At 33.1% G+C, this 19,990-nt stretch overlaps 1 protein-coding gene across 3 annotated transcripts in view; it reads right to left on the bottom strand.

Annotated features, from left to right (window-relative positions):
• Positions 1-19,990, bottom strand: part of FMN1 (formin 1) — a 588,141-nt gene that overhangs the window by 231,686 nt on the left and 336,465 nt on the right. For all 3 annotated transcript variants that reach the window (XM_056810223.1, XM_056810225.1, XM_056810224.1), the window contains one exon: positions 16,555-16,705. In XM_056810223.1, the coding sequence (XP_056666201.1) occupies positions 16,555-16,705 (151 nt within the window). The remainder of the gene's footprint in view (positions 1-16,554; positions 16,706-19,990) is intronic.

Below are 19,990 nucleotides of genomic sequence, written 5' to 3'. Positions count from 1 at the left end.
GGATCTGCAAAGACATGAATATTTTAGGGGAGATGAAGCTATAGGAAGACAGGATAACTAATATATTGTTGAGAGGGTATTAAACTATTTTGACTATTCTAAAAATTCATCTGGAACTCTTTTTTTTTGTTTTTTCTTCAATGGTGAAATTATTCATAACTTTTGACTCCACTATGAATCATATATCACATGGAGGTCAAAGACAAAATCAGAGGTCTAATAAACACAAACTATTCAGAAATGTACTTTTTGGATTATCAAAGTACTTTTATGGAGAAAATATGCCACAAAATGAGGAAATGATTAAAAAATATTTTAACCTGATACATGAATGAAAAAGAATTATGTAGCAATAACAGTTAACATGAGAAATTCTAAAATATAATATTTTAATAAATTGATAGTATAAATTTAGCAAAAGGACTCAATGATTACAATGTCAATGAAAATTTTCAGACTTTAAAGCAATGATATCATTATTAAGCTCAAATTACAAATACACTCCAAAGAGATATTTTTAATAGGTGTATATATAAAGAAATCTTTGTAGAAACAGGTTTTTTTTTAATATCAAATAAGTGGAGAATAAAGCAGTTGACCTGATATCAGTTGGAATATAACTAAACCAATTATGGTATATGAACATGATTGAATTTATTATTGTACTGTAAGAAATGATTAAAGAGATGGATTTAGAGCAACTTGGGAATATTGTATGAACTGATACAGAATGAAATGAGCAGAATCATGAAGATTGCTTATACAATGAATACAACATTGTAAAGAAAATATAACTTTCTAAGACTTAGTAACAGAGTTGCAATGAGCGACCATAAACTCCAGATAACTAATGACTGAAGCATGCTTCTCAACTCTTCAAAGACAGATGAGGGACTAAAGGCACAGAATAATAATAGTTAGCATTTATGTAGCCCTTTAGGGTTTACAAAGTATTTTATATATGTTATTTATTTGATTCTCACAACAACTTTGGGAGGTAAGTACTATTATAACCCCTCTTTTATAGATGAGGAAATTGGGGCAGACAGAGGTTAAGAGACTTGCTGAGGATCACATAACGAATAAATATTTGAAGCAGCATAAGCCTGACTCCAAATCTACTACTCTATCTACCTTTCCATCTTGGACATGGACAATTGTAGATTTATTTTGCCTATTTGTAAAAAGAGTTGTTTTTTTTTTAAAAGGGATTATTTTGACTTCATACACAGGGAAAATGGGGAAAGAATGGGGCTAGTAATATAAAAATAAGAAAAGTAATAAAAAAGATCAATGAAGCATTTTTTAAAAATGCACAGAAGACAAAAGAAAGAAATTTGGAAGGAGACATAAATATACAACATTTGAATATACTGAATTTATTATGCTTAAATTTCTTTTATTGTTTAAAAAACTCAAACTATACATAATAATTACATGGTTTCATAGGCAATTTTCTTTTCTGTTATTTTATAAATGGAAATATTGATGTTTATCTACTTGTTAAAGTCCAAAGAACAAATAAAATTATAAATTATAAAAAAAACAATTTAAAACATAAATGAAAAGCTCACTCAGACAAAGTTGATCTCCAAATAACTTCTTTTAAAAAATCACTGATGCTCCTAGAGATGCTATAATGAAATATCTTTCCCTTCTCACAGTAGGAAAAGGAGGGAATTTCTTTTTTTAATTTCAAAATATTTTTCCATGTTAATATGATTTATTTTTTTTCCCTCCCCAAGGATAGAATTTCTTAGGCAGAATGTTGTAAAAATTCTTTACAGGACAATAATTATCAGATATAGTCACTGTATTGGCTATATTCGCTTAACTATTTTTCTTTGTTATATCAGAATATTCTCTCATAAAGTGGAGAGTTCTACTCTGTTTCCCCAATGACTATAATATAATTTTAAAAGGAATAACTAAAAACAAATAAACACAAAATTTTGGTACAATATGAGAATTTAGAAAATCCAACTTAATCTTTGCATTTCACATACAAGGAAGTTGAAGTCCAAAGACTTTAAACAATTTACCTAGGTCACACAGAAAATTAATAGCACAATTATAAATACAAATATTCATATTATAAAATTCCCTAATGTAAGGGTATGCAAATTTTGAAGAAAAAAACACAAAAAACAATGCACTTGTTATTTTTCTAAAAAATATTTTTTCTCTACCTTTGGGATTTAATTAAGCCTACTAGGATAGGTGTGATATATTGTTTTACATAGTAAAGAAAATGCTCATTTCCTATTTCTGTCATCTTTAATAAAATACATTTCTTGAGTTCCTACTGTATAAGATATTTTCTAATTAAGGCAATTTGGCTTGGAAAACATAGCCCTGTTAGAAAAGTGAATAAGGAAGACTGAGTTTTGTTGTGATTCATATATCTGGCCTTGGATAAGTCATCTAACATTTCAATGTCTGAGTTTTCCCATCTGCAAAAGTGGAGCAATAACAAAGTTTTTGAAAGCTTGAAGCGGACCTTAAATATCATTTTGTTCAACCCTATTATTTTACAGTTGAGAAAACAGAACAAGAAAGGTGAAATGACTTACCAAAAGTCATATTCCTACTTAACAAAAACAATTGAGAATAAATGGTGAGTCTCATGATACCAGGACAAATGCTTTTTTTTCTCCCTATTTTAGCATACAGTCTCTTCAAAACTGAGAAAATTCCAGGGTCAATGGATAGTCACCCAGTATTTTAATTTGGTAATTTAGCTCCTGTGGTAAGAATTATCCTACTTTTAGCCACTGATCTTGTGAAGTATTTTGGAATATTCAACCAAATGTTTAACTAAATCTTCATTTTGATTTTTTTGATAATCTATTGTTTTTATATTATAGAATTTCATCTAGTCTCCTTTCTCCTTCCTAAAGAGTCACCATATATAAAAATATTTTTAAAGAAAAAAGTAAAAAATAGCCAGAGAAAAAAACAGCAAAATTTGCTCAATATATGTAGTGCACAACATCTCATCCATGGACCCCTTATTTATACTCTCTTTTCAAATCTTGGGTTAATGCTTATTCTTTATAATTTTGTAATATTCTTTTTGTGTGTGTGTGTGTGTTTTAATCATTATGTTATAGTCATTGTGTATATTGTTTTCTTAGCTCTGCTTACATCATTCTTTGTGAGGATTCTATAAATCTTTCATGCTTCCTTTATTATATTCATTGTTTCTTACAGTATAGTAATATTCCATTAAATTCATGTATTATAATTTATTTAGTCATTTCTCAATAGATGGACATCTATTCTGCTTCCAATTCTTTGCTTTTACAAAGACTGCTGCTATACATATTTGGAGGATTTTTCTTATTAATGATCTCCTTCCTTGGAATACGAACCTAATAGTGGAATTCTGAATCAAATGCATTGACATTTTACTTATTTTATCTGCATAATTTCAAATTTCCAAAATGGTTAGACTCCCAGATCTTATGTGCTTACCTTCACAACCACTCCCACAATGACTATTTCCATCTTTTGTTATGTTTGCCAGTTTGCTGGATGTGAGATGAAACCTGAAGCTTGCTGAGATTTGCATTTCTCTCATTAATTATTTGGAGCATTATTTCATATTGTTGTTTATAAGTTTACAATTTTAAAGAAATAATTGTTTTGGAGGCAGCTTAGGTAGCTCAGTGGATTGAGAGTCAGGCCTAGAGAAGAGATATCCTGGGTTCAAATCTGTCATCAAAAACACTTCCTAGATGTGTAACCATGGGATAATCACTTGTCTAGTCCTTCTTGCTCTTCTGCTTTAGAAGTAATGTTGGTTCTAGACAGAAGGTAAGAGGTTTGTTTTTTTTTTAAGAACTCATTTTTCGTATACTTTGATCACTTGTCTACTAGTGATTGGTTTTATGTATTCATGTGTATTTATATACATACACATACATATATAATGCATACATAAAACCTTCAATTAAGAAATTTAACACAGACTTTTTCCCATTCCACTGCTTCCCTTTTAATTCCTGATATATTAATTTAATTTTGCTTAGATGGAAACCTTTCAGTTTCATGAAATCAAACTTCTCTCTTTTATCATTTGTAATTACTTTACTCTCTGTTTAGTTTAGAATATATCACCTACCCAGATATATAAAAAGAACATGATCTGCTTCTCTTTTTTTAGAGTCATATTTAACATTAAGATCACATAGCCATTTAGAATATATTATGGAAGAAGGTCCAAGATGATAAGCTAAGCCTCATTTTTGCCAGACAGCTTTCCCGTTTTCTCAGCAGTCTTTTTTATCACAGGGAAGAGTTTTCCCAAGTAATTTGTTTTCCCACTTTATTGTTGAGTTTGACTGTTTTTGATTCTTCCTTGTCTGTTCCATTGATATGCTCATCTATTTTTGACTTATACCAAATGGTTTTGATGATTACTCCTTTAAAATATAGTTTGACGCTATTTTCCTTTTACCATTCTCTTGATTCATTATTTCTCTTGGTATTCGGTTCTTTTTTTCTTCAATGACATCCTTAGTTTTCTACTATCTTATTGGCATGTTGTATCAAATGTGATTTTTGAGAGAGGAGGGCAGAAAGTCCCTTAGAAAATATGACATGATTTTATCATACATACAACATTCAGCATCGTGAGAGTGAAAAGAATAAACATAATAATGTAATTATTAAAACACAATACTTTATTATATAACATTTTATAATGTATTATAAGAAAATAATATAATTATATACATATATCTCCTAATAATCTAGAAGAATTGTTTTTGAATACTGGCTCTGTAACTTTACTAGCATGTGACCATAAGCATGAACCTCAATAAATGTATAAAATGGAAACAATAGTATTTGTACTAATTATCTTGCAGAGTTCATAAGATTTAGGACTAGAAAAAACTTCAGAGGTCATAATTTTCATTTGGAGGAACTGAGTTCCAGAGGTAATAATAAAGCCAAGATTTTTATTCTATTCCTTTAATGCCCAAATCCAGGGTTTTTCATTATACCAGTAGGTTTCCTTTCCATGGTTTCAGTTATCAAAGGTCAACCTGAACTACTGGTCTGCCCTTGGGGAACCAGAAATTTGCCTGTATCAATGGTGTGCCATCTCTTCTGCTTCCATTTTCACCTTTTTTGCATTATTATTATTATTATTTTTGGTGAATGCTAAGAGGCAAGAACAGGGAGAGAGAGAATATATATGGGAGTCAACTTGTATTCACTTATATCTGCATTTCAGTCATATGGGTAGGTCTTGGAATGTATCCTCCAAGGATATGGGAGCTCTACTGTACTTTTCTATGAGGAAAAATTGCTTGGTAAATGGGCAGCCAGTGGCACAGTGGATAGAGTACTGGGACTGGCGTTAGGGAGACCTCGGTTCTAATCTGGCCTCAAATGCTTACTAGCCGTGCGACCTTGGGTAAGCTAAGTCACTTAACCCTATTTATCTCAGTTTTCTTATCTGTAAAATGAGCTGGACAAGGAAATGGCAAACCACTCCAGCATCTTTGCCAAGCAAATCCCAAATGGAGTCATAAAGATTCAGACACAATGAATAAGCAAAAAATTACAAGAATAATTCATCATTGTTATTCATCTTCTATTAAATTCTCATTTGATGCCACATTATAGTATACATAGAAAATAATAATGATAAAATTCAAAATTTGCAAAGGCTATTCCAGTGAAGAGGAGCTCTTTTAGATGTTACTCAAGGAAGATTTTGAGTACAGATGCTGAGATGGAACTGTATGTCTATCAGCAAAGGACTAATCTAACTTTAGAGAGGCTCTGGTGATTATAAAAGATCAGGCACTGTTTGGTGAATATTTTCAGTCATAGATACTCACAAAGATTGTCTATTAAGGGAAAGGGGAGTTATGACTTGTCCCAATGAAGGGACTACAAAGAGCATGCCTCTGGAATCTGTAGATCTGCATTCAAATACCACCTTGTATTCTTTTTAATTGTGTGTTCTAAAGCCAGTTGGTTCAATTTCATTATCTATAAACTGAGCAAAGGGTGTCAAGTTCCTTTTAGTTCTAGATTTGTGGCCCTATTTTCCTCTTAAAGGATCATTATTATGACACCCTAGATTTGATACCAGTAAAACATTCATGGTTGGTATAAGGCTCCAGTGTAATTCAAGGTGCTCACATTGCAATATGCCTTTTATCTTGATAGGAAAGCTGAATCTGAGATTTGATTTTATTAAATGATAATCCAATTTACCTATGCCACCAAGAACTTGAAGTTATATCATAGTTCTGAGAATCTATTAATTTTATCATAGTATTTAGAGTATTTCTTTATGTAATATACATTCTAGATATAAAAGAGTTATTAGTTTTAGTTTTGTTTTTTGGTCTGTAACTGTGATTTTGTCAATGTAGGTAATTGCCAGAAAAGAAATTTATATCAAAGCAAGTCTGCAACTATTTTGGAATTTATAGTTTGAGAGTATTGCTTGATATCCTTAGAGGTTATTCAACTAGTACAACTTTATTTTTAAGTCTTAGGAACTTAAAATAGTTCTGATATTTTGGGGACATCCTATACATGTTAGACTAGAACTAGACCTGAAGCTTTCCTTACTTCAAAGTCTAGATTTCAATCTACTATGCTATATAGAGTCAATGTATTTAAATCTTGCTTTGTTTAAGGTTCAAATAATTTAGTGTTTCGAGCAAACACCTGGCTACTTCTAAGAATGAGTGAAAAGGTAAACTGTGTAACTTTGGCTCAGTCTTTGCCAAATGCTGACATTTCTGGATTCCTTTATAAGGTGGATTACACAAATGAATGTAGGAATCTTATGGTCATTTAGTCAACTACCATTTTATTCACTCCACTATGTGTCCAACACTATGCTAATATAAACTTTATAAATTAGTAGAATTTTTTCTCTGTATGAGACTACATGGGCTGGCTTTGTGAATATGTATATACAATGGGACAAGTGTACATGTCTGTGTTTGTGTATGCTCATGCCTGCATTGTGGAGGAGGTTGTGTCTATGTCAGCATTTGGTTTGTGGAGTATTTGTGTCCATTTATGAGATGTCTGCATGTATATATATGTCTGTACCTATGAATAGTCATGAGAACCTTTATAGCTGAAAGTAAGCCCTAATTACTGTGTACCTTCGTTAGGATTTGGAACTCTGAGATGACTATTACCAGATTTTATTCCTATCATATTCTCCAGCCCATTTGGCCAAGAAATAGAGTCTATGGTTGTTTCTGTCACCAGAGAAATCTCTGGTATAATGAGTCATCCTCCTCCCATCTGGATGGCTCCAGCCCATGGCACGTCCATGGAAATAGGCCTAGTCTGGAAAGCTATAAATATAGGTAGCCTGTCTAGGGGGAAAGACAGGCAAGACTTCAAAATTTTCCTAATATGTATACTGAACTAGGATGGAGCAAACTTGAGGGGTGCAGGGCAGGAGCCAAGGAAATAAGAAGCACCATCAAGAGAGGCATTACTTATTCAATATTTATAAATTTAATAACCCAGTTTCCTACTATTATGATGGTCAAATTATCCCCCCATCCCAGGGGTGGGAAACTGAAAAAAGAGTTGGAAGACTCCAGTCATTCAAGAAAAGACAAGATCTACCCTCTTGTGGACATTGTTTATTCAACCTGCTTGGACTGAATTGCCTAATAATTTCTCTCCTAGCTTGGTCCAGTTGGCTGGGTGCAGATATGTTAGTAAAGTGGTCCGATGCCTGGGCTCACTGTCAATAATACAGGTACTTAATAGGACTGCAGAAGCTGTTAGTGAGCTGTCACTCCTTTCTAGACTCCTCTTTTCTGGTGCTATTGGAACAGAAAAAGGCTATTTGTCTATACATTCTTAGGTGCCCTCTTGTGGTTTTAGAGAGGTAAGGAGGATCCTAATTAAAAGTGCCTCTGCCTAGGGATACCCATGTGGTTATATTACTGTGTAATGGCCCACAAAAGACTGAATGAGCACCACTCATGCTCAAATCCATCAATCAAAAAAAGAGTCAGGTTATTTCCAACTCCTGAAAAGCTGTAACAACTAATATTAAAATATGAATATGAAAAAGCACAAATTAGCCTTTTCTGTTGCTAGGTAAAAGTAAACTGAATGGATTTTGTTTGTTTTGCTTTATATCTTGAACCTCAAAGACTGTCCATAGAAGCCAGGGAGAAATCTATAAATTGGAATAAGCTGAGGAAGCTCATTATTATTCAAGGAATAAACTTGGAAAATGATGAAATAATGCTGTTAATTAGGATATAGTATGAATACCATATATCATAAATAAGCATTTGCCCTATAAACGTAAGTTAATGACATTCAATTTTATGGTTAAAACCCATAAGCATAAGTCACACTATGAGGTGAGATGAGATGATAGGGAAGAAGTTGCACTGACTATCAGAAAGAAATACAACTAGTTTAGAGAAAAAATAAAGTCACAGTTCATGAGGCAATTTTCTAATTTTTTCTTGAGGCATTTTTCTATCTTTTCTCCAGGTTTGGATCTACCTTTGTAGACATTAACAATAACTACTTGGGTAACTGGGAAAACTGAAAAGCATTTTGGCAAAATTTAGATTCATACCAATATCTTGCATTCTATAACAAATTAAACTTTTAAAAGATACAATGCTAAAATATAAAAGGTCACATCATTTTTTTAAATTGAGGAATGGAACACTGCACAAATATGACTAGGAAGAGATTATTTTCACCAAACAAGGAATAAGAGCAATGATAAAAACTTATAGGACCACAGACCTACAGCTAGGAGGCACCTTAGAGATCATTTAGTCCAGACTAATCATTTTATATATATGTAAAAACTGAGACCCATGGATGTAAAGTGCCTAAGGTCACAGAGGCAGTAAGTGGCAAATTTGGATTCAAACTCCTGGATCAAAAAACAAACAAACAAACAAAACAACAACCTTTTCAATTTATAAAGAGAGCCAGAAGATGACACTAAATCAACCAATCAAAAATCATCAGTTAAGCACCTATTATGTGCCAAACACTGTTCTAAACTTTTGAGATATAAATGCAAGTTGAATATATGACTTCTATATGCAATGAGCTAACTCTTATTTTATGAGAGGATACATGTTCAGAGATTAAGAAATATAATTTACACTGATATCTGGGGGCACTAATAATGGGGGAATTAGAAAAGATCTCTTGAAAGAAGTTCATGAGGATGAGCCTAAAGAGACAGTTTGAGTCTTTAAAAACAAATGAGAAGGGAGAACATTCTAGGTATGGGAGACAACCTTTGTAATGTAGAGACAGGATGAGATGAGTATGGGAAAGAGAAAGGAAAGTTTACAAGTAATATATAATTAACCTGAAGAAATAGGCTAGAGCTAAGTTATGGAAGACTCAGAGGAGTTTTTATTTTATCTTAAAGACAACAGGAAGACAAAAATTACTTTAGCAGGAGAATGACATGTCAGATCATACTTTAAGACTATCAATTAAACAGCTGTGAGAAAGATATATTAGATATGGAAGGAAACCAATACAGAAATACACAGGAGAAAATTATAACAATAGTCCAAATAAGAGGTTAATGTTAAAGATGTGGCCATTGGAATGGTGGGAACAGTAAGAGGGAATCAGATTTTGTTTTTTTAAATTTCTGGATTGAATTTAGATTTTGAATTTCCCAGGTTTGTATAAAACTTTGTAAACTAAAATTTTCAATACTAAGGTAAACCACAAAGTTCACTAAAAATCCAGAGCATCCAACACAGTTTTCTAGAACTAGAGTGGTGTGTTTTAGGCATAAAGCACAGAGAGAAGGCATCATCATCATGAAAAGTGAAAAGACCTGGATTCAAACACCCTGCTCTCATGAAAGTCACAAGGCTACTCTGTAAGCTTGGGCTTCCTCATCTCTATAAGGTGAATGAACTAAATGGCCTTTAAGGTCTCTGAGCTTAAGATACAGGTTTCTAGTAGCCTGCTTTTTGGGTCCACCAAATGAGGTTTCCTGAGAATTTTCTTAAGTATATTTTCCATAGTTTCTCTTAAAAAATGATTCTAGATGACTTGTTTCTGAGAATGGAGTATGCAACTTTCTCTGAGAGAAATAGTGATTCTTGAGAGGACAAAATGAATCAGCTTCTTGTACGTGCAAGTAATATATGCATCAAGACAAGAATTATGCCACTTTGAGAAGAACCAAGAGAACCTTGTACACAGTAAAAGCAATATTGTATGATGAACAACTGTGAATAACTTGGCTATTAGCAAAACAATCATCCAAGATGACTCCAAAGGATTCATGATGAAAAATGCTATCTATCACTAGAGAAAGAACTGATGGAATTTGAATGCAGACTGAAACATTGTTTTTCAGTTTTATTGCTTTCAAGGTTTTTTTTTTGTGATATGCATCTTCTATAACATGATCAATATCAAAAGTATTACATGACAGCTCATGTATAATCTATATCAAATTGCTCACCATCTCAGGGAGGGTAGAGGGGAAAGAGGGAGGGAAAGATTTAGGAATTCAAAATGTGAGAACGTGAATGTTAAAATTGTTTTTATATATATTTTGGAGGAAAATAAAATATTACTGGAAAGAAAGAAAAAAAAAGAATTCTGTCACTTTATGGGAACTTGGTTGGCATTAAATGAATTAACAAGCTTAGCCAACAACAGTCATTCCAATGATCTCATTTTCAAGCAAGTCAAATGTTTTGGGTTCCTATTGATTTGTCAACTAATCAACAATAATTTATTGATTTTCTTCTATGTTCCTGGCTCTATGCCAGGCCTAGGGATATGAATAAAAAAGAAAGAAAAAATCTCTGCCCTAAAGGAACAAAGACAGGAGGTTAAGAATCCTCAAAATTCAAAAGCTTTGGCTTGCTTAAAGGTGTGCTGGGTCCCATCTCTCAAAGCAAAACTGTTGAACACATGCTTACAGAGATCTTTTAACCACTAGATAAGTGATACCCCCACAAGGCAGAAAGATTAGGCAACTTTAAGGAAAGTGGAGGACTTGGAGTTTGTTTTGTTTTGAAATTGACAGATTACTTAAGCACTCTTTAAGTACAAATAGCCCTAGTTTAAAACCCTTTGTAAAATAAGCAAACCATTAAGAGATAAGAGATGGCCATAGCTTTTAGCTTCTACCTCGAGAGTTTTAAAAAAAAATGGGTGTATTTCATGTACTCACCAAGCATTAATGAGCTTTGTAGCTACACAACACTGCATTAAGTATGTAGGCCTTGTGGGAATATCAAAATAGAAAAGAAGGTAAAAGTAACAAATGAAAGAAACAAGCCTATCTTCATAGAGGCTTTTGTTAGAATAGATATCAAGGAATATCTAATCCAACTCTCAATTTATCCAAGAGGGAAAAGAGACCAAGAGAAATTAACTAACTTGCTTATGGTCCCATAGCTAAAGAGAAAGTTAAATACAGGGATGATTTATGGAAGGAGGTGATGAAGAGTCCCACAAAGGATGAGAAGGTATAAACAGACTGTTATCTTAAGTCAAGAAAGCACCATTTGATCTGCACCCATAGCACACATATATCATGCAGATTTTCCAATATTTAAGAATTATAAAGGATAAATAAGGAAGTGGTGTGTGTTTGACCAGAGGGTAGTAAAGGAAAACTTCTAAAGGAGATGAATATTGATCCTGACTTTGGAAAGAAAATACTATTACCCCCAAAAGCAGGAAATATCTTTTAAGTTATCTCAAATAGATCAATATATAAGTAAGTAAAAGTAAAAATAAAAAGAGTAAAAATAAAAAGTAGATTAAAGTAGACTCAACCAGTACCTTTATGTAATTAAAGTTTGAGCATTGTTCTTTTATCAGAAAATTCTAATATTCCCATTAATGTGTGTAATTTGAAAATATTTGCTATACTTTTACTTAAAGTTGACAAAAGTTTTCCCATGAAAATATAATTCCAGTTTCCTAGCATGTCATATAATAGCTAGCATTTATATTTTAGTGTAAGGTTTGCATGATGCTTTATCTAAATTATTTTATATAATATTTACAAGAAGTCTGGGAGGTAGATATTATTATTATCAACATTTTAGAGATGAAGACATGGAAGCATAAGTTAAGTGACTGGTTCAAGTCACACAGCTAGTTATAGTCATCAAACAAAATTCGAAAATATAGAAGCACTTTATATAGTATGAAAAGCAATGACTCTAGAGTCAGAGGTCTTGGGTTTAAATCATTCTTGTGATAATTGCTTTGTGGTCTTAGGAAAATCACTGAAATTTGTTGAGTTCAGTTTTCATGACACATGATTTTCTACTTAGTGTCTAAAAGATCTGAATTCAAATCCAGTTTAAGATATTTTCTGGGGAAGACATTTAACCTTCATATTCCTCAATCTCCTTATGTGCAAAATGGAGATAATAATAGCATTTATCATCTAGGGTTGTTGTGAAGAAAAAATAAGATAATCTTTGTAAAGTGCTTTGGAAATGTTAAATCACCTTCAAAATAAGTTGAGACTAGGTGGTCTTTGAGGTTCCTTCCAATTCAAGATCTGTTGTTCCTGAGTAATTTTTGTGTCTGACTCTTTGTGACTCTACTTGACATTTTCTTGGCAAAGATACTAGAGAAGGTTGTCATTTCCTTCTCCATCTCATTTAAAAGATGATGAAATTGAGGCAAACAGTGTTGAATGAATTGTCCAGGGTCACAAATCTATTAATTGTCCCAATCTAGAATTGAATCCAGGAAGATATGTCTTCATGATTCTAGTCCATCTACTCTATCCACTGTGCCACCTAGCTTCCTGGTTCAAGATCTATGAGCCTATGATTGATTAGCAGAAAATTGAGGTCATAGTAAAAATTTCAATTTACTGGATGTCCTTTTTTACTTTAAAAGTCAAGATCAGACAATATCATGATCTCTTTTGGACTGCTCTTTTCTTATGATCACAGACAGCATTAAAACTACTACTATTAATAATAGTGAAGATAAAAGACATTTTCATAGAAAGCACTTTAAGGTATTATGAAATGTTTTATATACGACATTATACTAATTTCACTTGACTTTCAGGAAGGTTGAAATACAAGTATTATTGTACTAATTTCAAAAATGAGGAAACATAAGTTCAAGAGAATTGAAATAATTTATCCATACTTATACAACTAGAAAGTATTGGGCATATTTGAATCCTATTTGGCATGATCCCTTTACCTTGTTGCTTCTTAGACTCCACTGAATGGCTTAAGGGGAAATAATAACCTGGGATGATGATAATATAATGATTATCATAATATTTTATATTTGTATATTCTTTAAAACATTTTTGTGTATATTATTTCAATATTCTTTTGGAAGATTATGATGATACAAAATGAGGTAGGCAGAAGAACTAGGAGAAGAACTATGTATATTATAATAACAACTTTATAAGGAAAAAAACCTGAAAGATTTAAGAAATTTATCAGTGAAATGACAAATCATCATCCCAGAGAATCAATTTATCTTACCATCTCTTGAGATAGAGTGAGACTTACATTTTACAAAAATGTTACTTGACTATGTCACAAAGAATGTTTCCTTTTTTGTTTTTTCAAGGTAGAAGAGTTAATAATAAGGTTAATAGTGCCTAGCAATTGTATTTTCCACAAAAAAGAAGAAAGCAAAGAAGGTCATCAAAACATTTTAAATGAAGAAAACATACTAAGACTGAAATGGACATATGATCTAGACAGAAAGGGAGATATAATAAGCAAATTAGAACAACAGGGAACATATTGCCTATCTGATTTATGACAAGAGAGGGATTTATGAATAAAAAAGAGATAGAGAGCACCATGAGATCTAACAGGGATAATTTTGATTACATTAAATTAAAATGGGTTTGTACAAATAAAACAAATGTAGACAAGCTAAGAAGGAAAGCAGAAAACTGAAGGGGAAATTTATTGATAGCTTCTTGAACAAAGGACATAAATTTAAGATATAGAGAGAAAATTTTCAAATTTACAATAATATGAACCATTTCCCCAAAGATAAATGGTCAAATATAAACAGTTTTTGAATAAAGATATTAAAGTCTCATATAGCTATATGAAAAAAATGCTCTCAAACCATTACTGACTATATAAATGCAAATCAAAAAAATCCCAAAATATATCAAAACTTATCAGATTGGCTAAAATGATGAAAGGAAGAGGTTGGAAAATGTTGGAGGAGCTGTGAGAAAATGGGAACACATACATTGCTGGTGGAACTATGAACTGATCCAACCATTTTGGAGAGCAAGCTGGAATTATCTCCAGAGAGTTATAAAACTATGTATGCTACTACCATTGTTTTGTCTGTTTCTGAAAGAGATCAGGGGAAAAGGGAAAGAATCTATATGTTCCAAAAAATTTATAGCAGCTTTCTGTGTGGTAGCAAAGAATTGAATATTGAGAGGATGCCTATCAATTAGGCAATGGTTAAACAAATTGTGGCATATGATTGTGACAGAGTATTACTGTGCCTCAAGAAATAAGCACATTCATTTAAAATTTTTAAAAAAGATCTACATGAAATTATGAATAGCAAAATGAATAGAACCAAAAGAACATTATACATTGTTACATATTTAACGTTTGAAGAATAATTTGTGAAACTCCACCTCTAGAGAAAGAACTGATAAATAGAATCATGAAAGACGTAATGTGTGTGTGCATATATATATATACCTTTTTTTTTTATCAAATTATGTCTTCTCTATTGTGGGGAGAGCAAGGGGAGAGAGACAAGTCTGGGAATTTTTAATGTAACCAATAAACAAATGAATTCATAAAGAAAGAAAAAAGTGAAGGAAATAGATTAGCAGATCAGCTCTGAACGTAACATATTAAAGTTATTTTACAGTTATACAGAAAAGCAATCTGGATGTAATAGGAATTCATGCTCTTATGTACAATTTTCATTATCTGTTTTACTTTTTAAACTGCATTTTTTAAAGTTCAAAATTAAAAATATATATTTAGTATTGTGGAGAACTAGAGTAAATAGACAATAGCAGAACATTTCAACTGTTAAGTCAGTAACTCTGATTCCTAGGAAAATTCTGGGACAGTTAATAAATAAGATGATGAAAGAAGCAGTTAAGAGCCAGCACAGCTCTATCAAGCACAGATGATGATGCCAAACTAAATTTCCTCCTTTTGGAAAGCCTTATTAAGCTTGTAGATGTCAACTGAATGTAGTAGATATAGTTTACTTAGATATTAGCAGAGCATTTGATAAAATATCCCAAAACAATCTTGGGGAAAGGTAGGAGAAAGGTAAGATGGCATAGCTTAATTATAGTTTCAGAACTGGTTGAATAGGTGGATTCAAAAAGTTGTTCTTAATGGTTCAAATATCAAGTTGGTAATGAGTCTCCTGAGTTCTGTATTTGACTTTACTTGGTTGTTTAACATTTTTATCAGGAATTAGGATAAAGGCTTAGATGATATACTTATCAAATTTTCAGAAGAGAGAATATTGGGGACTGTGTGTCGGCAGCAGGGCGGTATGGATAAAGTTATCACAGCAAATACAGTTGTTTTCAAATATTTGAAGGGCTCTCTTGTGAGAAGCGAATTAAACTTGCTGTTTGGTCTAGAGGAAGAACTAATCTGGAGCAACAAGTGCAGGTTTCAGAAAAAGCAAACTGAGACTCTAGTTTAGGGAAAAAACCTTCCTAACCACTGAGCTATCCCCAAAGTCATGCAGGGTTATTTTGGGAGGTGGTAGGCTCCTTCTTATTAGAGATTTTCATTTAGAGGTTGGATAAAAGAAATGTAAGATTCCTTTCCATTACGGATGTATTGGAATAGGTGACTGCTAAGGTCACTTCAATTTCTGAAATTCCCCGAGATAGACCAGTCAAATATTATTATCATTACTCCTATTATCTACAAATGAATAAGCTCAGGTCTAGATGGTAAAAATGATTTGTCTAAAATTACATATGAGATAGTGAGAATCTTAATCTAGATCCCCTGACTCCTAGTCCTGGATTCTTTATGCCTATATCAAATTTCTTAAATAACAAAACTATTGAAACAGAGCTAAAATTCCATATAATAGCAATGCCATGTGTAACCTTCAATTTTTTTTGTTGTTGTTGTGGAATAGAATATTACCCCATAGCTCAGAAGGTGGGATGGGGGAAGGAGGAGGGAATTAGGGAAAGGGAAACTAAGAAGGAAGAGGAGAGTACTATTTTCTCCAATATTGTTCTTTCATTAAATTTAAATGCATTTTTGAAGAACTAAAGTCATTATGCATGCTGATGCAAAAGTAATAGACCCAGGTCATGAGCTCAGATAAAACACTGTGTAAAACAGCACAAAAGTTTGCAGACCCTCTAAATATAATAGTGGGAATCTAGTTTTGACTCTCATTAATTTTAAGCTACCTTCCTTTCTTTCTATGACTCAAAATTTTTTCTAATACTATCTGAAAAGATGAGTAAAAAAGTCAGCTTATATGAAGAGGAATATAATGTCTATTACTAAAATTACTCAGTACCTTTTTGACCTTGGTTTTCTTCTCAAAGGATTCTGACAATGGCTTTTTCTTTTGTTGAATTGTGTCTTTGGAGAATAAATACTCAAATTCACTGGGGTCTTGTATATCAGGTTCTTCTAGGGAGTCCCATAAGGTTGGTGTAGTACTTTGGCTTTAAAAAAAGGAAAATGAAATAATGAATTGAAATCAAAGAGACTGTGAAACAATGAGATTTTTGTCAAAATTATTTAAGAAAAACATAACCCTTGCAAGAGTTTCAGAATATGTTATTTTTTCATATTACAATAATATGGCTTAGGGGAAGTTCAAAAGGTATATCAGAACATGATATGGATATTAAGGCAACTATACATCCTAAAAGTTGAACGCTTTTTGAAATGATGGATTGGCAAAGTACAATAAAAAAGATGACTGAGGATTCAGCCATAAGATTGGTGAGATCAAATTGGTAAGTCTCCACAATATTTCTTTCCCTGAATTCTGAGACTTCTTGAAAGGTACCATTACAGAATTTTATTTAAAATAAAACAGAAATTTTGCCAAGTTTACTTTTAGAAAATCAAAGACATAGTCAGGATAGAGACTCTAATTTTAAAATTTATCCCCAGGAAAAAGTTTTTTTAATCCTTCCTTTCTGACTTGGAAACAATATTGATTCCATGGTAGAAGAATGGTAAGGGTTATGTGATAGGAGTTAAGTGACTTTGTTTAGGTTCATACAGTTAGGAAGTGTCTGGGGCCATATTTGAACTCAGGACCTCCTATCTCTAGACCTGAGTCTCTATCCATTGGGCCACCTTGCTGCCCTCATGCACTCTATTAGATTCTTCTTACTTTGATTTCAAAACCAACTTGTAATAGTGGCTCAGTATTATCTGAGACAGATACAAGCAGTCTCCAAGCCTTTCCCAGGCCTCCACATCTGTAGCTAGAGTCTGCCTGTACCCACCAAGGGTCAAACTGAACTACTCTAAAACAACAATTTAAAAATGATCCTTATTTTAGTCTGGGCAACTCCAACCCCAACCCCAACTCGCTGGTGCATTTGCCTCCTCCTTTTCCTCCACCAACTCTTTCTCCTCCTATAAGAACTCTTCTTGTACTTGTCATCAAAAATTATGGGAGAAAAAAAAAGAAAAGCAAGTTTCTGGTACCTTGGAGGAAGAGAAAACTAAAGAGGAGCTGAGATAAGCAAAAACAATTCAGGGTCACTGACTGTGGAATCAGATTCCTAGAAATGCCTGGTCTGGCTCAGCTGAGTGCCTTTTGCCTTAAATAACTGCCTAGCTTCCTGATGATGTTGCTATTGTTTTTACTACAGCTTTGTCTATTGGTTGCAGTGTCATTAATTGGATTATGACATAGATTAATATCATATTACATAAAATAATTATATATATTTATTTTATTATACATTATAAAATATATAATGATATAGATTATTAGAAAATTGATTCATTTGGATTCTATACAACAGCAACAAGCACTTTAAAGTTTAGAAAGTACTTTACAAATATTTTATTGGGTTGCACTGCTAAGGACAGATTTGAATTGGGTCTTCCTGACTCCATGACCTGTGCTATTTCAGCAGTCACTTCTTCCCCCCAGGCTGTCACTTACAACTTCCAATACCTCTCAGGAGGGTTCAACAGCTATTACTTCATAAACTTATATACAGTAGTTCAATAAGATTACTTCTTTCTAATACTCAGCCGAGATCATCTGTACAGAAGGAATGGAAGTTGTATAGTTAGAAATTCTTGATCCCCTAAAACTACATTATCCAAAATTCCTTTCTGTATTACCTAGAATCCTTTCCCCTTTTCCTGAGTCCTCACCTTTGCCTGATGGTATTTAAGTTGGCTGTAAACTCCTCCCACTCTCCTTTTTTACTAGCAACTAGGCTGAGTTCAGGTAGTTTTATTTTTACTTTAGTTATTATTAATAAAACTTTTACAATATACTACTTAGTTACTGAATATTAATTTAAAAACCCACAAAGTCTTCACTAGACCATTGAGTACTTTCAGGGTTTTTGATATTCAGTCATTCCAGTCATGTGTGGTTTTCCTTGACCCCATCTGGAGTTTTCTTGGCAAAGGTATTTTGATATCTTGGCAAAGATATAATGGAGTGGTTTTCCATTTCTTTCCTCATCTTATTTTACAGATGAGGAAACCAAGGCAGAAAAAGTTAAGTGACTTGCCCAGGTGTGCACCTACTAAATGTCTAAGGCTTGATTTGATCACAGGTTTTCCTGATTCCTGGCCCTTTGCTCTCTCTACTATTCAGCCTAACTGCCCCACTTTCAGTGTATATCCCTTCATTGTTCTCTGAGCTCTGCTTCTGACTTCATCACCATTCCACCTTTTCCTCATCCCCCAAGTCTCTTTTAGGTATTCTCTCCCCCTGTTAGAATGTAAGCTCTTTGAGGGTAGGGGCAGTGTTTTTCTTTGTCTTTGTATACCTAACATTTAATAAATGCTTATTGGCTTCATTTACCAGGGCGCCTGACATACAGTTAGTACTTAATAAATGCTTTTGGCTTCAGGGATCACAGCACCATAGCACTTTAAGGACTCATCAAAAAAGGATGGCTGGCATCCTAGAGAGCAGGGCATTAGAAAGTGAGAGTAATCTGAAGGGGAGTTGGGAGGTCTATCCAAGCTCAACCATTTATTTCAAAAGTTTACTTAGGAATGTCAGAAAGAAATTGTCTTTTTTTCCTTTTTCTCTTAGCTAATATTATTAGAACCATATAATAGATTAAAGTGATCTTTTGCTGCAGGTTAGCTTAGGAACCTAAGAGGTTGGGATAAGCTGACGTGGCTAGACAATAATTCATGTGAAAAAACATCTGAGGATTTAATGGCTTTAGTCTAGTGTTTAATGAGTCAAAGGTATGACATGGCAGTCAAAAAAAGCAAATTCAATCTTGGGCTATGATAAAAGAAACACGGTATACAGAATGAGGGGGATTAAAGTATCAATGTACTCTGCTTTGGCCAGACCACATCTGGAGTTTTGTATTATGTTCTGAAGAGCCATGCCCCAGAAACTGACAACCAAGATGGTAAAGGGAATCAAAACTATGCCCCTGATCAAGACAGATGGAAGAATAAAAAATTTCATCTGAAGAAGAGAATGGTTAGAGAAGTGAGAAGTCTTCAAGCATAAGAAGAGCTGTCTAGTGAAAGTATTAACTAATTCTGTGCTTGTCCCTAGGAAGATATAGGAACAATGGGCAGAATCGAGAATGGTCATGGGCAGCTAAGTGATACAACAGATAGAGTGTTGGACCTGAAGTCAGGCAGCCTCATTTTCCTGACTTCAGATATGGTTTCAGACACTAGCTATATGACTCTGAACAAGTCACTTAACCCTGTTGTCCTCAGTTTCCTCATCTGTTAAATGAGCTAGAGAAAGAAATGGCCAG

This window comes from Monodelphis domestica, chromosome 1 (assembly GCF_027887165.1).
Source record: "Monodelphis domestica isolate mMonDom1 chromosome 1, mMonDom1.pri, whole genome shotgun sequence".
Lineage (NCBI taxonomy): Eukaryota > Metazoa > Chordata > Mammalia > Didelphimorphia > Didelphidae > Monodelphis > Monodelphis domestica.
This window is presented reverse-complemented; position numbering and strand designations above follow the sequence as displayed.